This window comes from Neomonachus schauinslandi, chromosome 6 (assembly GCF_002201575.2).
Source record: "Neomonachus schauinslandi chromosome 6, ASM220157v2, whole genome shotgun sequence".
Lineage (NCBI taxonomy): Eukaryota > Metazoa > Chordata > Mammalia > Carnivora > Phocidae > Neomonachus > Neomonachus schauinslandi.
The window spans coordinates 98403610-98422477 of record NC_058408.1 but is presented as its reverse complement, the minus strand read 5'-3'; the positions used below and the strand labels follow the sequence as shown (position 1 = coordinate 98422477).

At 54.9% G+C, this 18868-nt stretch overlaps 1 protein-coding gene across 1 annotated transcript; it reads left to right on the top strand.

Annotated features, from left to right (window-relative positions):
• Nucleotides 1-3639: 3639 nt before the first annotated feature.
• On the top strand, nucleotides 3640-17324 carry TACR2 (tachykinin receptor 2). The gene is made up of 5 exons (XM_021700046.1): nucleotides 3640-4031; nucleotides 8534-8728; nucleotides 12559-12712; nucleotides 13997-14193; nucleotides 17108-17324. Exons 1-5 carry the CDS (start codon nucleotides 3640-3642, stop codon nucleotides 17322-17324), a joined length of 1155 nt encoding a protein of 384 aa, XP_021555721.1.
• The last annotated feature ends 1544 nt before the right edge of the window (nucleotides 17325-18868 follow it).

Sequence of the window (18868 nt, the reverse complement as noted above, 5' to 3'; positions counted from 1 at the left end):
ACCCGTTTTGTGTTAAGAGCCTCTGAGCTCTGTGTGCACCAGGACCCCAGCAGATGTAAACACTGGCGGCCTCTCTTCCTTGGCTAAATAAACTGCAGGCTTCCAGAACAAGCCACTGCCCCAGCACACACTCACGGTGTTTAAAAAAAGTGTCAGCTCGCTCCAGCCCATGCTCTTGGCAGAGGCCAGTTCTCCCTCTCCCAGCTGAATGTCCCAGACTCTGGGCCACCGATGTGCAGGCCAGGGAGCAACAGGGACAGAGCTCGTCTCCTAAAGGGGCCAGCCTGGGCCCCTCTGCTTCATGGACAAAGGATGGCTATGCATGAGGAGTAAATCCTAAAGCCCTGCCCGAGCTCCGAAGACATGTTCTTTTTGTTTAAAGTTTAGATCCTGTGAAAATAAGAATGTTACTCCCTTCACCCCTGACACAAGGATATTTTAAACTTTTTTTTGGTATTCGTTATTCATTAATTCACCTGACATTTATGGGGCAGCCACTTGGTGCTGATTGCCAAGCATTACGCTGCCCCCTCCACTCCAAGTTGCCTCAAAGCCCACATGAGTGCTCATCCCATTAATTTAAAGCTTTCATACCTATGTCTGTATATGCTAGATATAGATAGATGATAGATGATAGATAGATGATAGATGATAGATGATAGATAGATAGATAGACTTCCTCAGCCCTTATCCCTGAGTCATATTTTATATTTAATCCATCATTTTCATTCAACTAACATTTATAGGGCCCCAGGATGGGCTGGCCACTCTCCTAGACACTGGACATAAGACACACTCCAGGCCACCCATGTGACAGGAAGCTGACCATAGGCCTTGAGAGAGAGGAGGCAGAGAGGCCAGTGGAGGCTGTAGCAGACAGAGGCAATCAGAGTTGGGGACCCAGCTCCCAGGCAATGGGGGCTGGGGCAAGTCTTCCCCCTCTTGGGGCTCCCAGCCTCTTCTCCAAATAAGGAACTAGATCGGGGATCCTCTTTGAATTTCATGGACCAAGAAGAAAATCAAAAACCTAACTGCTGGAACCGTAGAGGTCACCAAGATTTTATTCCATGGTGTAAGGAATTTTGGAGAAAAAGGAAAGTCAGCCTACCACCTGCCATCTGCCATCACATTATTTCATAAAGGAAAGGACATTTTAGCCCCAAAGCAGGAAGGGTTAGTCTCAGAACAACAGCGGGGCTTGCAAACCGGATTCACTTAGCTGAATCAACAGCTCACTGCCTTGTCATTGCTGTCCTCATTCTGCCCCATCCAGGTGACCCCGGGCTGCCTAGATGCCCCGCATGACCCACTAACATCCCGCGATGCTGCGTGTGACCTGCTGGAGCCGTGACCAGGTGGCCAAAGCCCAGCCCAGTCTCCAGGCCGAAGACTTGGTCAGATGACTTCCAGTGACGTCTCTCCAACACTAAAGGGGTGTCCAGCCCACATCGCTTCCTGGAACCCCCTTTTCTGTCCCATCCACTTGCCTCATCCCCAGAGCTGTCCGTCTCTCCTTCTCCTCCAGACACCCTGGAAAGTCATCCCTTTCCCACCCCTAGCCTTCAAGCCTCCAGCCTGGGGCCAGGGGGCACGAAGCACGAGGAGCACACACCAGCACACGTCCCATGTCACGGGAGAGGCTGCTGGTCCGCCGTGGGGGACATGGTCCTGTGCTTCCCAGACCCCCTGCGAGCCCGTCTGGCCTGCTCTCTGAGACTGTCAGCTGTGACCGGCTTCAGACATTATCTCGGCTGCAGAGAGCTGCCTTGTCCAAGGTCTTCTTGGGGCGGCCTACGGGCAGCGATCGCTGGCCGGCCACCTTTGCCCAGCACAAGGCAACGCTAAAGGGCCACTCTAGTTCCCAGCAACCGGCCCAGCAACTGGCCCAGCAGGATCGAATCTCAGCTCAGCTCCTCCTCCACCCGCTCCGGATTCCCTCCCCTCCCTTCCCCAGGTGTGGCTCCCAAAGCGCCCTCTAACACCCTCTAAACATCCTGCCTCTAAAGTCGGAATCCGACTTGCTCACCATCAGTTCCGCTGATCGGCCAGAACCCATGGGCAGCCTCTCCCCCCACACGTCCTTCCCATGCACAAACCTCCATGAGCAAACTGGGGGCTTCGTGTGTCCAGAGGAGCTAAAGGACCTTAGGGTTCTTTTCCTATTCTAACAAAGCCTAGCCTACCCCCCACAGGTGTGCCCAGCTGCGCCAGGTGTGTGCGTGTCCACACAGCCCCCACACACGGGGGCTCAGAAACGGCATCGCGCGGCAGCTTCACGGGGTAACCCCACCACGCACACAGGTACAGAGTGGGTGACCAAGAGTAGGTGCCCACGGACAAACCCAGAGAACCCCTGGGGCCTTTCTGGGGTTCACAGAAGGGGCAGTGAGCCCCATCCTTGTCCTGAGAGACTGAGATCCCTGGAGAAGCAGCAGCATCACCCGAGAACTCGCCAGAAGCGCTCTGAGTTCCGTCTTCTCTCTCCTGCTGAGCCCTGAGCAGTCTCATCTGGGGTGCGGGGGGGCCCTCTGAGACTACAACTCCCTGTCGTGCTTTTTCCGTGCCAGCCCCCGTGCTAACTAGACTCTGTGTGCATGATCTCATTTAAAACTCACAGGCACACCATGAGATGTGCACCTGATGTGTGTCCTATCTTTGTTCAGATGACAAAGCCAAAGGGCAATAACCTTAAGAGGCTTGCCTGGAGTCACCCAGGCAGTCACAAACCCAGCCCGGCTTCCAAGCGTGTGCTCCTGATCACTTTCTAGGTGTAGCCCCCGGCCCGTGCTGGCCGAGTGTAAACACCACCCCCACACCCCAGGACGGTGCCCCATGCCAGCCCCCCTCCCCCGCCACCTCCTCTTTCCCCTGGGTCTCTCCTGCCCTGGCACCCAGTCCGAAACCTTTTCTCAAGAGAGGCAAGGCTGGGCCGTCCAAGCAGGGGGTGGGACGAGGGGCGGGAGCTAGAGCTGAACCTCATGAGCAAGCAGCACTTCAGCCAAGGCCCTCACCACCCCGCCTGGGGGAGCAGCAGGGAAGGCCGTGGCTCCAAGGGCTGGCAGTTGGCAGAATGGTGAGCCTGTCCCAGACCACAGCCCAGCCTGCACCCCAAAGCCTGGAGTGAAGCCCGCTGAGCCGTTGACCCGTGGAATCCAAAGGCTGCTGCTGTGGGTTCATCTGATCCAGAACGTTTCCAGAATGGAGGGAGGGACCTGGGTTTGAGTCCTGGCTTGTCGCCCACTTACTGAGTGACCTGGGCTGGGCACGTCCCCTCTTGGAATCTGTTCTTCGTTTCTGCAGGAAAGTGGTTGACTGTTGATTGGCAAGGATGTTTCCTGCTCTGAAACCGTGTCTTGGATTCTAGATTTCCATGGGACATTTGAGAAGTCTGGCCAGGACATGGGAATCTGAAGGGCGAACGGCTCTGGACCCGGCGCTCTGCACAGCCCACCTCATCTTCACGTGAGACTTGGGAGTGACCCCCTGTCTCCCCTGAGTGCCTGGCTTTGCACCCACTCCTCTGTCCCCCACATACTCCTGCACCCAGGAGGATTTCTTTCCTATAGCACATCCGGGCAGGGCACCAGGGCTCCGGAGGAGCGAGGAGTCAGGCCACGTGTCCCAGACCCGGAGGCGGCCATGGGGGCCCGTGGTGTTGTGACCAACGCCAACACCTCGTCCAGCCTTGAGAGCAACACCACGGGCATCACGGCCTTCTCCATGCCCGGCTGGCAGCTGGCCCTGTGGGCCACCGCCTACCTGGCCCTAGTGTTGGTGGCCGTGACGGGCAATGCCACGGTCATCTGGATCATCCTGGCCCATCAGAAAATGCGCACAGTCACCAACTACTTCATTGTCAACCTGGCCCTGGCTGACCTCTGCATGGCCGCCTTCAACGCCGCCTTCAATTTCGTCTACGCGAGCCACAACATCTGGTACTTCGGCCGTGCCTTCTGCTACTTCCAGAACCTCTTCCCCATCACGGCCACGTTCGTCAGCATCTACTCCATGACCGCCATCGCCATTGACAGGCAAGAGGGGGGCTGTGGGGGGCTGGGGGAAATGGCCTCACTGTGTTGGGGCTCAGACAGGGCTGGCGATGTGCCTGCGATCACACAGCAAGTTAAGGGCAGATCTCAGGGAACTTCCTCCCGGCCGGATTGTGATCCAAAAGTCGGCCTCTGGAAGACCGGGGGGCTGTGGAACCAAAGCAGGCCAAGTTAAGGTTACACATAAGGAGAACTTGCCACTAGGCGGTTGTTCAAGGCTGGAGGGAGAGAACGGCTGTGTTTGGAGACCTTCTGGAATGTTCTTCTCTGGAGTTGATCTTTTTTTCTTTTCTTCTTTTCTTTCTTTTATTACAAGGAAATTGCTTATATTGTTTTCCTATTCCTTGATAGATGATATGGGGGGGGGGAGGAATTTAATACTGCATGCAGTTACCGTATAATTATAATGGGTCCAATTATCTTCCCGACGCTGTTCTCAGGGGGCTGAGGGATCAGTGTGGAGCCATCTGCCGTCCTTTTGAAGCTGGTTAGGGCAGGCAGGGCACAGTTTGGACTCAGAAGGGGACTGTGTGACCCTGGGGGAGTCTGGTTTAGACAGCAAACGAAAAGGGACACAGAAAGACATCAGGTGCGTGTGGGAGATGGAATGGGCCTGGGATCCTCAGAGACACAGACCCCTTGTCAGAATGGTTTGAGGCGGCACGAGACCTGCTGTCCCCACTGTCCCCCTCCCCCCCAGTCTCCATCCCCACTCAATTGCCCAACAACACCTAGCAGCTGGCTTCTTTGCTCTGGGCTGTATTTCTATGGAGTTTTCCTGAAGATTTCATTTGAGAACTGTATTTCTACTGGTTAAAAATGAAAAGTTCGAAAACCATTTGTCTAGGCGACGCTTCTGATTTCATACCCAGGGCAACTGAGGCTCGAGACAAGCAGGATTTCTAGCAAGTCAGGGGCAGGGCCAGGGGCCCAGAACCCAGACCTCTCTGCTCCCAGTAAAGGGCAGGCCCCTCATCATCCGACCACACCACCTCCCCCCACCAAAAGCACCTCAGTCCCACTGGATGTTTCTGCAAGTCCACCAACATTTCCTTTTCATTCACTCAACAAATATTCGAGTGTTCCCGATGTTTCAAGCACTGGGGAATATACACCAGTGGGAAAAATAGTCCTTGAAATCAGGCCTCATGGAACTTCCATTTTAAAGGGGTGTAGGTGGGGGGCGTATGGACTTGAGAGGACAGGGTGGGAGCCAGGAGACCAGGTAGGAGGCTGCCGAGTGACAATCCACGTGAGAGAGGATGGTGCTCAGAGATCGGGGTGGCAATAGTGAGAACTCATCCATTCGTTTCTTCATTCCGATGTTCCGTGCCCCCTGTGTACAGATGCTGTTCTGGGCAAGGGGGAGAAAAACAGATAAAGACGCTTTCCCTGGTAAGAATTTAAATAATAAACACATGAAGAAATGGTACGCTGTATTTTGAGGTCATGAGTGCTGTGGGAAGATATCAGGGAGGGGCAAGGGGCCAGGCAGGTTGTAGGCTAGACAGGGAGTGGGATCAGCCCTTCTGCCGGGTGGGTTTGCAGCAAAGATGGAAGGAGGAGAGGAGAGAGAGAGTGGACCCCATTAGCTCTGGGGAAGAACATTCCAGGGAGCGGGCACCGAGGCAGTAAAAGCCCGTGGCAGGATCATGCCCGGTGTGTGTGAAGAGCCCCAAGGAGGGCGGTCCTCACAGAGACACTGTGGAAAAACTCAGGGCGCACGGAGTCAGCACCCCCTTGTGCCCCAAGCACCGAGATGTGAACTCCCCTGTGCAGGGCAAGGACATCCTGTTGTCCTGGCCTTGTCTCAAGGTTCGGATCAATCCCAGTGAGGAAGGCCCAGGGGTCATCCAGGACCAAAGCCACTTCCGGTGGATTTAAAGGAAATAAATACATGGGACTTACTGTGTTTCAAATCCTAATCCCCCACAGCCTGCAGGCACTTCTCAAGCATCTCACTGCCTTACCAGGCCAACCATAGGGGCACAAATGACTGTCGGCCCACTTTACAGAAGAGGAAAGAGAAGCTCAAGGGGCTTAGGTTGTTTGCTCAAGATTCTACTGTTGGAATGTAGTGAAGTCAGGATTCAAATTTAAATGTTTTTTGTTTTAAGATTTTATTTATTTATTTGACAGAGAGAGACGCAGCGAGAGAGGGAACACAAGCAGGGGGAGTGGGAGAGGGAGAAGCAGGCTTCCCGCCGAGCAGGGAACCCGATGCGGGGCTCGATCCCAGGACCCTGGGATCATGACCTGAGCTGAAGGCAGACGCTTAACGACTGAGCCACCCAGGCGCCCCAGGATTCAAATTCAGATCAGTATGAATCCAAAGTCCCAGACCTGCCCCTCCGCTAATGGGGTAAGAAGAAAAGCTCTCCTCTTTCCCACCCCACCTCCTAGAATAGCAAGGGAGTCCAAGCCCCCAAGTTGACCCGCTAGTCACCTGCCTCATCTGTGGGGACGGGGCCACTGAAAAAAGTGGCCTCTCCTCTTGTCCCGCTGAGACCCTCAGCCGGGGTCCAGGCTGCTGAGGGGTAGAGCTGGCCCAGGGCCCAGCCACAGTAATGGGAGAAGGTCAGTGTCTCGGGGAGATGAGGGAGGGGGTCAACAATCATCTAGCCCAGACGCACGTTACCTGTGACCACAAACTGTGCACAGAAATCCCAGGGGTCATGAGCTTCTGTGAGGGTGAAAAATCACAATTACAAATGGAGACAGCACACCACGTTTTGCTGGGACTCCAGCAGTGCCCAGGACAACGTCACAGACAGAAATCACAGGTACCTCTGCTGTGCAGAAATCTCCAAGTATCGCCGACAGCCATCACTACTTAAAAATTACCGTGGGTTCCAGACCTGCTGCTAGATCTTATTAGCGGGTTGATAAATAAGTGTGTATATTGCTATGCCCCAAATATATATATATAAAGATTTTAATTATTTGAAAGAGAGTGAGCGGGAGGGAGAGGGAGAGAGAATCTGAAGCTGACTCCGCCCTGAGCACAGAGCCCCCACATGAGGCTCAATCTCATGACCCTGAGATCATGACCTGAGCCGAAACCAAGAGTCAGACGCTTAACCTTCTGAGCCACCCAGGCGCCCTTATTTCATATTTTGGTAACTGTATTTCAGCATAACTGGTTGTCTTTCTAAGCTTGTGTAATTTATTCCTGTAAAAACCATATTCTGAGGAGGGCCCAGGGGCTCCGCCAGATGGCCAGCAACAGGTCCATGACCCAAAGAGAGCCCCCAATCTCGTCCCAGACCCTCCCTCTTCCGAGGCGGCAACCAAAGCCCCGGGTGGTACAGCACAGTAGAAGCCGTATGGAGGCCGAGGAGGGGGCCTGTTTCGTTGGTGGATGGAGCTCTTTGGATCCTTTGACCTTGGAAGGAGGCAGCTACTCCCAGCTCTCCGTCGCCGCTCGGTTGGGGCCCTGACCCATGAGGCCTCAGCCCCACCAGGCTGCAGGACACTCCCACAGTGTCTTCGGGCGTCCTGGGGGCAGAGGGAGCTACACAGTGTTGTTCAGAGCTCGCGCTGTCTCTCCCAAGCCTCAGTCTGCTGGTGCAGGAAATGGAGAGACCAACCCTTGCCTGGGATACTCGGCCACCAGGCACCAGGGCTGCCAAACAGCAGCCCAAATCCCCGCAGGTTCCCAGAGAGAGGCGGGAGCTGAGGAGACAAGCTGCTTCTGGCCAACTTCTTGGAAGAGGTGGCCTTTCACTTGGACTTTAACGAATCCAGAATGGAGGGAGAAATTCCAGGCTGAGGGGAAAGAAATGCCCCCACAGAGGGTCGGTCCCACAGGCAGGGCTGTTCCTTGACCAGAGAGAGCCAGGGAAGGTGCGGGAAGCAGCGACACAGGGGGCTGGAAAGTGCACTGGCCATGTGCAGAGGGCCTTGAATGCTGCGTTTAAAGGTGTAGACCTGCTCTGTCTGATAATGTAACTAGAGCCGTATGGGCCTATTGACATTTAAATTAATTAAAATTGAAAATCCAGTTCCCCAGCCGTATTAGCCATGCTTCCAGTGTTCACAGCCCTGTGTGGCTGGTGGCTCCTGGACAGGACAGGGCATATAGAAAGCGTTTCCACCACTGCAGAAAGCTGGGGGGCGGTGCTGGTTTGGGCTCTGTTCGGGAGACTGTCAGGTTCTGCTAAGGTCTCTGAGCAGAAGAGGGGCCGGCAGAGGCCCAGGGGCTCGGCTGGGCTGAGCTTCAGGCAGATGTCCTGAGTGGACTTCCAGTGTGGCCACGCCACTCTCTCGTGTCAGACGGAGGCGGTGAGGGGGGAACTGCGCTGGGGTTTCGGGCGCTAAAGTGCTGTGCGGCCGTGGGAGGGTCACCAGCCCAGCTGGCTCTCTGCGGGTCCCCAGCAGCGGTGGAGGGATGGGGGGGGATGGGGCGACAGGATGGGGGAGAAGGGGATGGGGGTTGCTCTGATGGGAGGGTGCCCCCCGCTCACACAGCCCTCTGCTCACAGGTACGTGGCCATCGTCCACCCCTTCCGGCCGCGGCTCTCGGCCCCCCACACCAGAGCGGTGATTGTGGGCATCTGGCTGCTGGCCCTGGCCCTCGCCTTCCCCCAGGGCTTCTACTCCGCCGTCACCACGGACCAGGGCGCCACCAAGTGTGCGGTGGTCTGGCCCGAAGACAACGGCAGCAAGATGCTCCTTTTGTAAGGCCTGGAGGGTGCGGGGCATGAGTGCGTGTGCACATGTGTGTGTGCAGGTGCACACACCTGAGAATGTCCGTGCTTGTGCGTATGCAAACGGGTGTGCACGTGCATCTGCCAGGGTGTTTGGGATTACGTGAGTCCGTGTATATACCAAGGGACACTTAGCACTTCCCAAGAGGCTTTACACACATGAAGCCATTCAATTCTCCTAACGCTGTGGGGCGTGCATGTCTTAGTATTCCCATTCTCATGATGAGGAAACCAGAGACTAGAAACTAAGTAATACGCCCAAGGTCCCACAGCTGGTAGGTTACGGTAACGCCAGGGCTTAAATCTGGGCAGCGCCGCTTCAGAGCGCCCCACTTCCGCGCCACCCGGGGGCTCCGATCAGGATGGGTATGTCCTTAGACGAGGATATGCATAGGGCGCTACTGTGCGGCCAGGTTGCCCCCATTTATGTCTGTGTGCGTGTGTGTGTGTGAGTCCGGGGCCATGTTCATGGAAGTGTGTGCACACAGGTGTGTGGAAATGTGGGGGGCGGGGGGAGGTTGGGGGGAGGGCACTGTACATGCTCCTGCCACAGAGGGTCAGGGTATTGAGGTGGAAAGGGCAGGTGACAGAGCCTAGGATGTTTTGCCTGCCTCAAGCTGAGTGGGCGCCGTGGGCCGGGGGACCAGGCAGAAGAACTCAGACATGGGCCAGCCACTGTGCGACCCTGGGTAAGTCCTTTTCCTTTCCGGGCCTCGTTTTGCTACGTGCTGGCTTCCGGATGCCCATGCGCGCTTGGTCGTTTAGCAGAGGGTAAAGAATTGGTTGAGGCTTGGGAGGCTTGCCCTTACCTTCCCGTCTCCGACAGACAGACGCAGCTACAGACTATACATATATGTAATCTGTCTAATGCATATGTACATAGATATATCATATACACACATATGACTCAGGAAGAAAATATCCCAATTGTGAATATTGGTGAGAATGGAATTAGTAATTTTACTTCCTCCTTTGTGTTTAATGGCATTTTAAATGTTAAACAAATGTATTATTTGGTTAACTTTTTCCTTCCTATTTATTTCCTTTTTTGGAAATGAATGCGAAGTTGAAGGAACTCCCCCAAAATGTTTTGAGAATCAGAGAATCCTAAAGCCCCAAAGAATTTCAGATATCCCCAAGAATCTTAGAATGATTGACTCTCAAAATCTGTCTCCTGCAGCCTGGAGGACCCTTCCTAGACCCTTTGGCTCCTCTCCCGGGTGGGGATTAGTTAGAGCACTTGCCGGGGGGGGTTGCTGTGAGCACGCGTGAGACCCGTCTGTGAGCCGTTAGCGCCGCGCCTGGCCCAAAACGGGCACCCATATGCGGTAGTTTAAGCCGCGGACGAGGGAGAGCAAACCTGGAGGGAGCCGATTTCGTCCCGCAGACGCCCAGCGGCCCGAGGCAGGAGGAGGTGCCTGCTTTGCGCGCAGGGCTGCCAGGTCACCACGGCAACACAGCCCCCGCCCCCGGCCCCGCCTCCTTAAACACCCCTCCCCCCAACGTCCACCCCCACACCGGCTCCATCTGCCCCGAGCACCGGCCAGAAGGGGGCCTCGCCGTGGCCTTCAGTGCTACGGAAGAAGCCTGAGAAGCCCGGTCCCGGAGACTGATGCGTTTTGAGGGCGGGCCCTGCCTACGGTCTCTGCCCTCCCTCTGCACCCCACCCTGCTCCGAAGGTCTCGCGGCTCCAAGGCCAGTGTCCGTGGAGGGAAGGCTCGGGGAGGGGTGGAGAGCAGACTATTTTGTGGACTGACCACTGGGGGGCAGTGTTTCTCCACCTTACTACAGGCCTTTCTCCTTGAGAGGGGGACCAGTAATAACTCTGGGGACCCCGCACCGGCTCTGTGGGGATGGTGAGTTCCAACCCTGATTCAGGCACCAAGGGAAAACAGGAGGGCAGACGTGAGCTAGGAAGGCGATGCTTTGGTGTTACCTCGAATTCTACGAGGATTTGGGGAAAGCCTGGTTTATGTGTGCAAATGTGTTATTTGTTCTTGGTAGAGGAACTGAGATTTAAATTGGGGGCTGCATCCTCACAGGCTCCCATCCTGGGTGTGTAGGCATCCGATGAAATTACAGACACCGCATCCAGGAAAATGCACATAGACCCTCCAAAATCAAAATACATTTAAAAAGCCCAGACTCTGAGAGGAGGCAGTCCTGATTTTTGGTGGACCCCAGATGATCCCCAGGGCTCCTTGGAGCTCCCTTCAGCGTAGGAACCTAGCCCAGAGTGAACTCCTATCCTGAACCGTGTCCCAAGGAAAGAATGAGGCAAAATCGAGATGTCACTCATACTTGGGAAGGATCTTAGGGATTACCTCCTCGTTTTACAAAAGGGGAAACTGAGACCGGGGGAGAGGTCAGACTTGCCCGAGGTCACATTTTGAAGTGAGAGTCTGAACAAAAACTCAGTTCTGACTTCACAGAGCTGGCCTTCAGTGGTAGGGAAATCGTCTGAGTGTTGATTAAATCTCTAGAGCTATTTCATATGTCACAGAATTTCTGCACCTCTCTGAACCTCAGTTTCCCCCTCCAGACACTGAGGCAGGTAGCCCTGCTGACCCTCAAGGTCTATCTAGCTCAGACACTCTGTGTGTGACCTTACAGTGAAGGTAAAGTGAGAGGGGCCTGGCATTCGCTGTTCCCCCCTGCCCTTACCTGCACCACACAGGGGTCTAGGATGAGGATCCCGGGGTCTAGGAGCACCCGTCCCCCCAAACCTTTTGTAATTAGCATATTTGCTCAAAGAGCGAGCAAGCAGAATTCTAAACACAGGCTTTAGGGAAGACATTTGCTGGAGCCACCTGCTCCCCCTCTCTGGGTGGCAGCACCTCTCGAAAAGGAGCCCAGCAAGGCTGGCCCACAGGTCATGAGAGTGGGGGCCTTGGGAACACTTCAGCCCTCCTAGAAAAGGTCATGTGCCAGGGCCACGGGTCTCGGGCCCATTCCCGAGGTGCCCCCACCTGGGCCCTGTTGGAGAAGAGCTGCAGTGTCACTCAGATAGTAGAATGGGCAGCACACATCTCCTTTACATCATCTTTCCAAAAGGAAAAGAAACTGCTCCACACAGCCCAGGTTGTCCTCCACAGGGATTAGATGAGTAACCATCAGTGTGTTCTGGGCCGCTTGCTCAAAGGTGGGGTGAGAGAAAGCCTGCTGACGTGAGCCGCGTTCCCAACCAAACACTGATGGGCAGGAAGAGATGATCAGTATCTTGTACAGTGTGGTACTGTTGCTACTGGCCTGTTCCCTGATAGGGATGTCGGGGCAGGATGGAACCGTATCAGCTCCTGAAAATCTACCTCTCCAGACAGACAGATGCAGCTACAGACTATATATACATGTAATCTGTCTAATGCATATGTACATAGATATATCATATACACACATATGACTCAGGAAGAAAATATCCCAATTGTGAATATTGGTGAGAATGGAATTAGTAATTTTACTTCCTCCTTTGTGTTTAATGGCATTTTAAATGTTAAACAAATGTATTATTTGGTTAACTTTTTCCTTCCTATTTATTTCCTTTTTTGGTAGCGTTTATCTATCACCTGGAGGATCGCAGAGATAAAGCGGGTATCCCTTTTGCAGCAGGGAAAGCCCTCTTTGGGCATATATGCTAGCCAATGTTGTCCTTTTTTTTTCCTTTAAGTTAAATCAAGGCCTTGGGAGGTGGCCCGGGGTGGCCGGCCGGAGCTGGCGCGCGCGGGCCAGGGGGACTGAGGGCTGGCGGATGCCGAAGTCGCTCCCGGGCCGTCCCGTGCCCAGGCCCTTGGCTTTCCCTCCAGGTACCACCTCGTGGTGATCGCCCTCATCTACGTGCTGCCTCTCGTGGTGATGCTCCTCGCCTACAGTGTCATCGGCCTCACGCTCTGGAGACGCGAGGTTCCCAGGCACCAGGTGCACTGCGCCAGCCTGCGCCACCTGCGGGCCAAGAGGAAGGTGGGCGCCGGGGACGGGGCTCGGCGGGGGCGGGGTCGGCTCGGGCCCCGCCCGGGGCCCCGCCCTTCCGGGCTCGAAGCCCGCCCCTACGGCGGCGCTGTTGAGGACCGGATCCACCCTAACTTGCACTTGTCCCAAGTCCCAGACCAGAGTCCAAGTTCATTCTGCCTAAGACGACAGAGTTGCCTTTGGCCCTTGGCCAAATGCGAAGTTAAAGGAACTCCCCCAAAATGTTTTGAGAATCAGAGAATCCTAAAGCCCCAAAGAATTTCAGATAACCCCAAGAATCTTAGAATGATTGACTCTCAAAATCTTAGACTTTCTGAGTAATCGGAGTGTTGAATTTAAGAAGCCCCACAGAACTACTACGGGAGGCTCCTGTTTAGAATCACAAGAGAATTCTCAAATGCTGGAACTGCAGACCTCCAATCCGAGATCACGGAGACTGGATTGGAGTCCAGCAGCACCCAGTCTGCCTTCAATTTCCAACCCAAGTGCCAGTGTCCACCCCTCCTCCCCGCCATTCAGGGCCCCCCAAGGTCCTGATACAGCATTCTATGATTCAGACCTCCTCCACTGTCTCCTAGTCAAAGCTTATCTTTGCCGTGGCCCTTCCTGTTAGGCGTCCAGGGAAGGTAATGGTTAATCCCATCATGTATCAGGTCACTGTCTTGGCTTCAGGTCTACGATTGGGCATTTTTCATAGGACAATTCAGGGAGGTAGTCAGATATGGGACACTGTCTGAGTGTCCCTCCTCGTGAAGAGCTGGTCTCCACTTGCCATCGCTGGCTTGCCCTCCATTCCTCGTGGGGTACTGGGCCAGTTTAGGAGGGCCTGCAGAGACCAGGCTTGAGGGGGGAAGATCAGGGAGCTGGCTCCTGGGCAGAGGCTGGGATGCCCGACTAGAGTCTCACTACCTGTGGATAGAAGGGCTATGGCAGACACAGATCCCAGGGAGAGGGGCACCTGAGAACCCATAGTTAGCATAGGGGATCCCCCAAGGATGGGGTTAGGAGCTCACCCGCTCTCCAGGGAGGGGAGCTGCTCTGAATGAAGGGGTCTGGGACACCTGCTAGATGAGGTGGCCTCCGAGCTGGGCTTCAAGGAGTGAGGACTCGAAAGAAAGAACAGCAGTGTGGGCAGAGGTGCAAGGCCCAGCAGTCAAGGCTGCTTATGCTCCAAGGGACTGAGGGCTTCCATGAGGGGTGCCCTGCCACCACCCTTGGAAGATTGGGGTGTGGTGCTTCCAGGCTGAGGTGTGACCTGAGCCTCTCCCGGCCCAGTTCGTGAAGACCATGGTGCTGGTGGTGGTGACGTTTGCCATCTGCTGGCTGCCCTACCACTTCTACTTCATCCTGGGCAGCTTCCAGGAGGACATCTACTACCACAAGTTCATCCAGCAGGTGTACCTGGCGCTCTTCTGGCTGGCCATGAGCTCCACCATGTACAATCCCATCATCTACTGCTGCCTCAACCACAGGTGAGCCCTCATCCCAGCCGCCCTCTCCTCAGCCCTCAGAAACCCTTGGCTTGGCCCCTGCACAGCGTGAGCCTGTGCCTCCCACCCCCGCACGGGATTGCTGTCCTCACACTGAGCCCACAGCACAGTCCTCAAGCCAGGACTCTGGCCGTGGCCTGGCTTGAGCCCCTCCTCCTCCCCAAACCCTTGTCCTGTTGCCCAGGCCACAGTTCTCCCTGTCCATCTGCTCCTGCTCTCTCTTCAGGGGCTACATCTGGGACCAGGAGAAGAGAGAAGGGAGGGACAGAGAGGTGGAGGGAGGAGGAGAGTCAGAGAGAGGCCGCAGGGCGGACAGAGAGGGAGAAAGGAAGGAGCCAGTAAAGGAGGGCGGGACTTCCTCTGTCGCGACATTTTTAAGAGCTTCCCGTAATGAGACGTTTCCTTGAGCCAGGTGACCGCTCCAACCCCAGCAGTATGAAGCACTCAGCTGGGGGGGGCCCAGGGCCAAGACTGGAGAGGGAGCAGACTGCTCCCTGGGAGATCAGAGGGCATTTCCTGCCGCCAAGGGGGATTTCTGGGGCCGCTGAGGAGTGACCTTGGCAGAGACAGCCAGGAAGGAACCAAGTTCTCACTCCTCCCTCAGACACACCTGGTTGCCCCACCCCATACTTCTGGCGAATCACAGTCCCCCAGAGGGGCTGGCGTTTGCTCTGGGGCACCTGGAGAGGTGGAAGGCCTCAGAAAACCCTGAAAGGGGGGTCAGGTAAGAGGAGATGAGAGGTGAACACTGAGTCCTGGTCTCTACAAGACAGCCATGTGGGTAAGGTTGGCCGTGGGCCTCCGTGTTCATGCCTTTTATCACCTGCCTGCCCACGTGTCCAGGCCACTCATGATGCCATTAGGGTCCTTGTTGCCCAGATATCCCAGCCACCTGGGGCAGGCCAGGAGGAAGTGAGAGAACTGTGATTTTTTTTTTTTTTTCCGAGTGTTTAATGGGTGCCAGAACCCTCCATTGTCTCCTGAGAGGTAAGAAGTAGATGATAGGAGGAAGGGAGGTGTCATCCCCATTTTACAGATGAAGAAACTGAGCCCCAGAAAGGAAGACTCCTAAACTCATACAGCAAGCAGTGGAGCCAGAATACCATAGATCTCCAAGGCCTGTAACCTTGGCCCCACATCACACCTTTCTCTTGATGCAGCTTCTAGGAGAACTTGGACTCAGGAACTGTCATAATCAGGGAGGGGCCCCCAGCACTCGATGTGTGTGCAATGGTCAGTCTCCCATTACCCAGTGACATAGTCCCTGAGGGTCTGAGCAAGTCCCCAGGCTCTACTCATTTCTGAAATAACTTCAGAATCTTCAGTAGTTGGTGACTTTAGCTCCAAAGCAGGACTGATGCTCCTGGCAGGAGGCTTCATTCATTCAGAACCTGTTCACAAGTGACTCCGTGTACCCGGCGCTGTTCCAAGCCCCTGGGATACCCCAGTGAACAAAAGCAATGGTTTCTTTCCTTGGGGAGCTGACATTCTAGTGGGGAGACAGACAATAAGCAAGTGTAAGGAGTGGATGAATCACATAGTGTATTAGGTGATAAGTTCTACAGAAAAAAGGAAAACCAGAGCTGGGGATGGGAGGACCAGAAGTGCCAGGGGGAGGAGTGGGCACAGGGGGAGCAATTTTATAGCATGGCCAGGTTTGGCCTTATTGAGGATTCTTTTGAGCAAAGATGATTGAATGGGCCCTGCAGCTGTGTGGGGAAAGGCTCCAAGCAGAGGGAACAGCCAAGGCAAGGGTCCTGCGGTCAAGGTAAGGCCTTGGGCCAGGACTCTGCCACGAGGAATCCAGTGGAGCTCTGAGTTGGGAGACACCTATGCTGACTTCCCTTTTAAAAGAATCCATCTGGCCGTGTGTTGGCACTGGACCACAGCGGCGGGGCAAGCAGAGAGGCAGGGGGGTGGGGAGGCTGTTGCAGGGATGACGGTGAGAGGTGGGGAGGGGGTTCAGACGGGGGAGAGATGTGGTCAGAGTCAGACTATTACTAAGGTAGAGCCAACAGAACCTGACGGAGAGGAGGTGGCATGTGTGAGAAGTCAAGGCTGACTCGAAGGTTCCAGGCCTGAGCAGCTGGAAGGACAGACTTGCCAGTTGTCAGGAACTGAGATGGGGACACTGGCGAGTGGGCGGGGGGTTGGGGGAGGGACATGCTGAGTGTGAGCGGGAGGGGCAGAGGCCATGAAGCTCCCACAGGAGAGGCGTTTGTTGGGCCACACCATGGAATATTGTAAGCTGCAAGGTGAGGAACCGAAGTCAGGCCTGCTCTTCTGGAACATGGCACCCTGCGTCTCCTGGGAACAGACAAGCGGCTGTCACCCAGGGTCCCCTTGATCTCTGCTCCTCTCGGACAGGCCAGTGTTCTCTTTCTTGCAGCCCATTTCCTCCCCTGCCATCTGCTTCCCCTTCTAATTTACCTTTAGTCCGGCCATGGGGAGAGCTACCTTTTAAGCAAATATACCAAAATGTAGTAGTTCTCTGTGCATGACTTCTTTCAGAGCAGCCCCCCTTGGGAGAGCATCCTTACTCTGCCCAATACTGCCAAAGCCCAGACTTCTTAAGACTCCTCTAGAATATTCCTTTAGAAGCCAGTTAACAAGCCAAACAAGAAAATCTGTTATTTCTTTAGTTGTGTTTGGTTTCTTTCTGTCTATAATAACAAATGGTCTAATTAGGCTTACTCACCCACTTCAATCACTAGATTTAGCTCCAGATTCCTTCTGGGCGTTTCCAAAACTCAAATCCACTCAGGAACAGTGAACAATGACAGACGGGGGTAAGAGGACGACTTTCCTTTGGAGGGGAGATCAGCTCCTAGAGGTGGGGGCAGTTCCCGGACTGTCCCCCTCACCCCTCTGCTCAAGGTGACCCTCTGTCTCCTAGGTTTCGCTCTGGATTCCGGCTTGCTTTCCGTTGCTGCCCGTGGGTCACACCGACTGAGGAAGATAAGATTAGGCTGACTCACACTCCATCCCTTTCTAGGAGGGTCAACAGGTTTCACACTAAAGAGACTTCTTTCATGGCTGGGGATACTGCCCCCTCTCAGGCTACCAATGGGCAGGCCAGGGGTCCCCAAGATGGGGTACCTACTGAACCCTAAAGCCTTGTGCCTGGCACCCTTGGAGAAGTAGCCAGTTGAGAGGTCCAGATCTAGAAGTTTGACCCATGCCCCAGGCTTCAGTACATCAATGGAAAAACAAGATGGGGCCAGGAGCTCTGCAAGTGGATGCTAACTCTAAGAGGGCCCAGCCGCCCCTCTGACAGGGCTTCACAGCAACAAGAGTCCAAGAAGAGAGTGTGAGCTAACACTTATCTCATCCAGGAGTCACAAGCAGGGATGGCTTCCTGGGGCATAGAACCTGATGAGTGCCTTCCAGTGTTGGGGTAACAGGGAACAGGGGGAAGAGGAGGGCGTACGCATCCAAAGGGGACAGCAGCTGACCAGCTCTGGACAAATGTCATGAGGTAATGGGCGCCCACCATTGTCAGATCTTACGGATCTTTCAAGACACGCCGGAAATCCAAATTTGTGAGACTTCCAGATTTGTTCCATTTGGCTCACATTTTTATAAATATTGGTTAGACCAAACAGAACACACCTGGGGACAGCACCCAACCATCGTACTGATTTATTATCAGGCTAAACACCCAGGGAGGGAGCTTCTTATTTTGCAAAGCCCATCACCTGTGAGTCGACCTGGGGCTTCTGTGCTTTGGCATCTAACTCAGACCCAGCTCAGTGCACACCGTGGGTAAGAGTCAAAAGGAGCCACCTTCTCCCTGACCACCGCCTCACCCTGTGCGCCCCATTTGCCCCTCCAGAAGAACCACGTGACACTATAAATGCACGGCAAGAGGGGCGTCTGCCTTCGGCTCGGGTCATGATCCCAGGGTCCTGGGATCGAGCCCTGCACTGGGCTCCCTGCTCCGCGGGAAGCCTGCTTCTCCCTCTCCCACTCCCCCTGCTTGTGTTCCCTCTCTTGCTGTGTCTCTCTATGTCAAATAAATAAATAAAATCTTTTAAAAATTAAAAAAAAAAAATGCACAGCAAGAGAGTTTAATGCTAGGTGTGATCCCCCCAGAGATCATGGTGCCCGATAAAGGGGCTCTGGCCTTAACCCGCCCAGGGCACGAGAGGCGGGCTGATGTGGTACCCACTGGCGGGCCATGGGGTGAATCAGCAGCCTCAGGGTTGAGGTGGGGCAGGGATGAAAGGGTCAGGTGAGGAGCGGTTTCCTACAGAAGGGATTCGTTTAAAAGGGGAGAGGAGGACCGTGCAGGCAACCTGCTCCCGGGGCTGCAGCAAGACGTCATCCGTGTTAGAGCAGGGTCTACACCCTCTGTTCCCTTGGAGTTGGCAGACGGTGATGAAGGGCGGGGTCTACTTGGGGACGGCGGTGGGGACAGCCAATGTGCACTGTCCTCTCATTAAACCCAAACAGTCCGTGGGAGCCCAGAGGCCTTCCACCGCTTTACCTTCCTAACGGTGCGGGGTTAGGGAGCTGGCCAGGCGGGTGCTGGAAAACAAGGACAGAGGCTAGCTCGGTGACACTGCAGAGAACAGAGAAGTGACGCTACTAAACGAAGGCTGGGGGCTTAAGCACTCTCCCCCCACCCCCCAGGATCCCCAGGGCATGGCCTCCC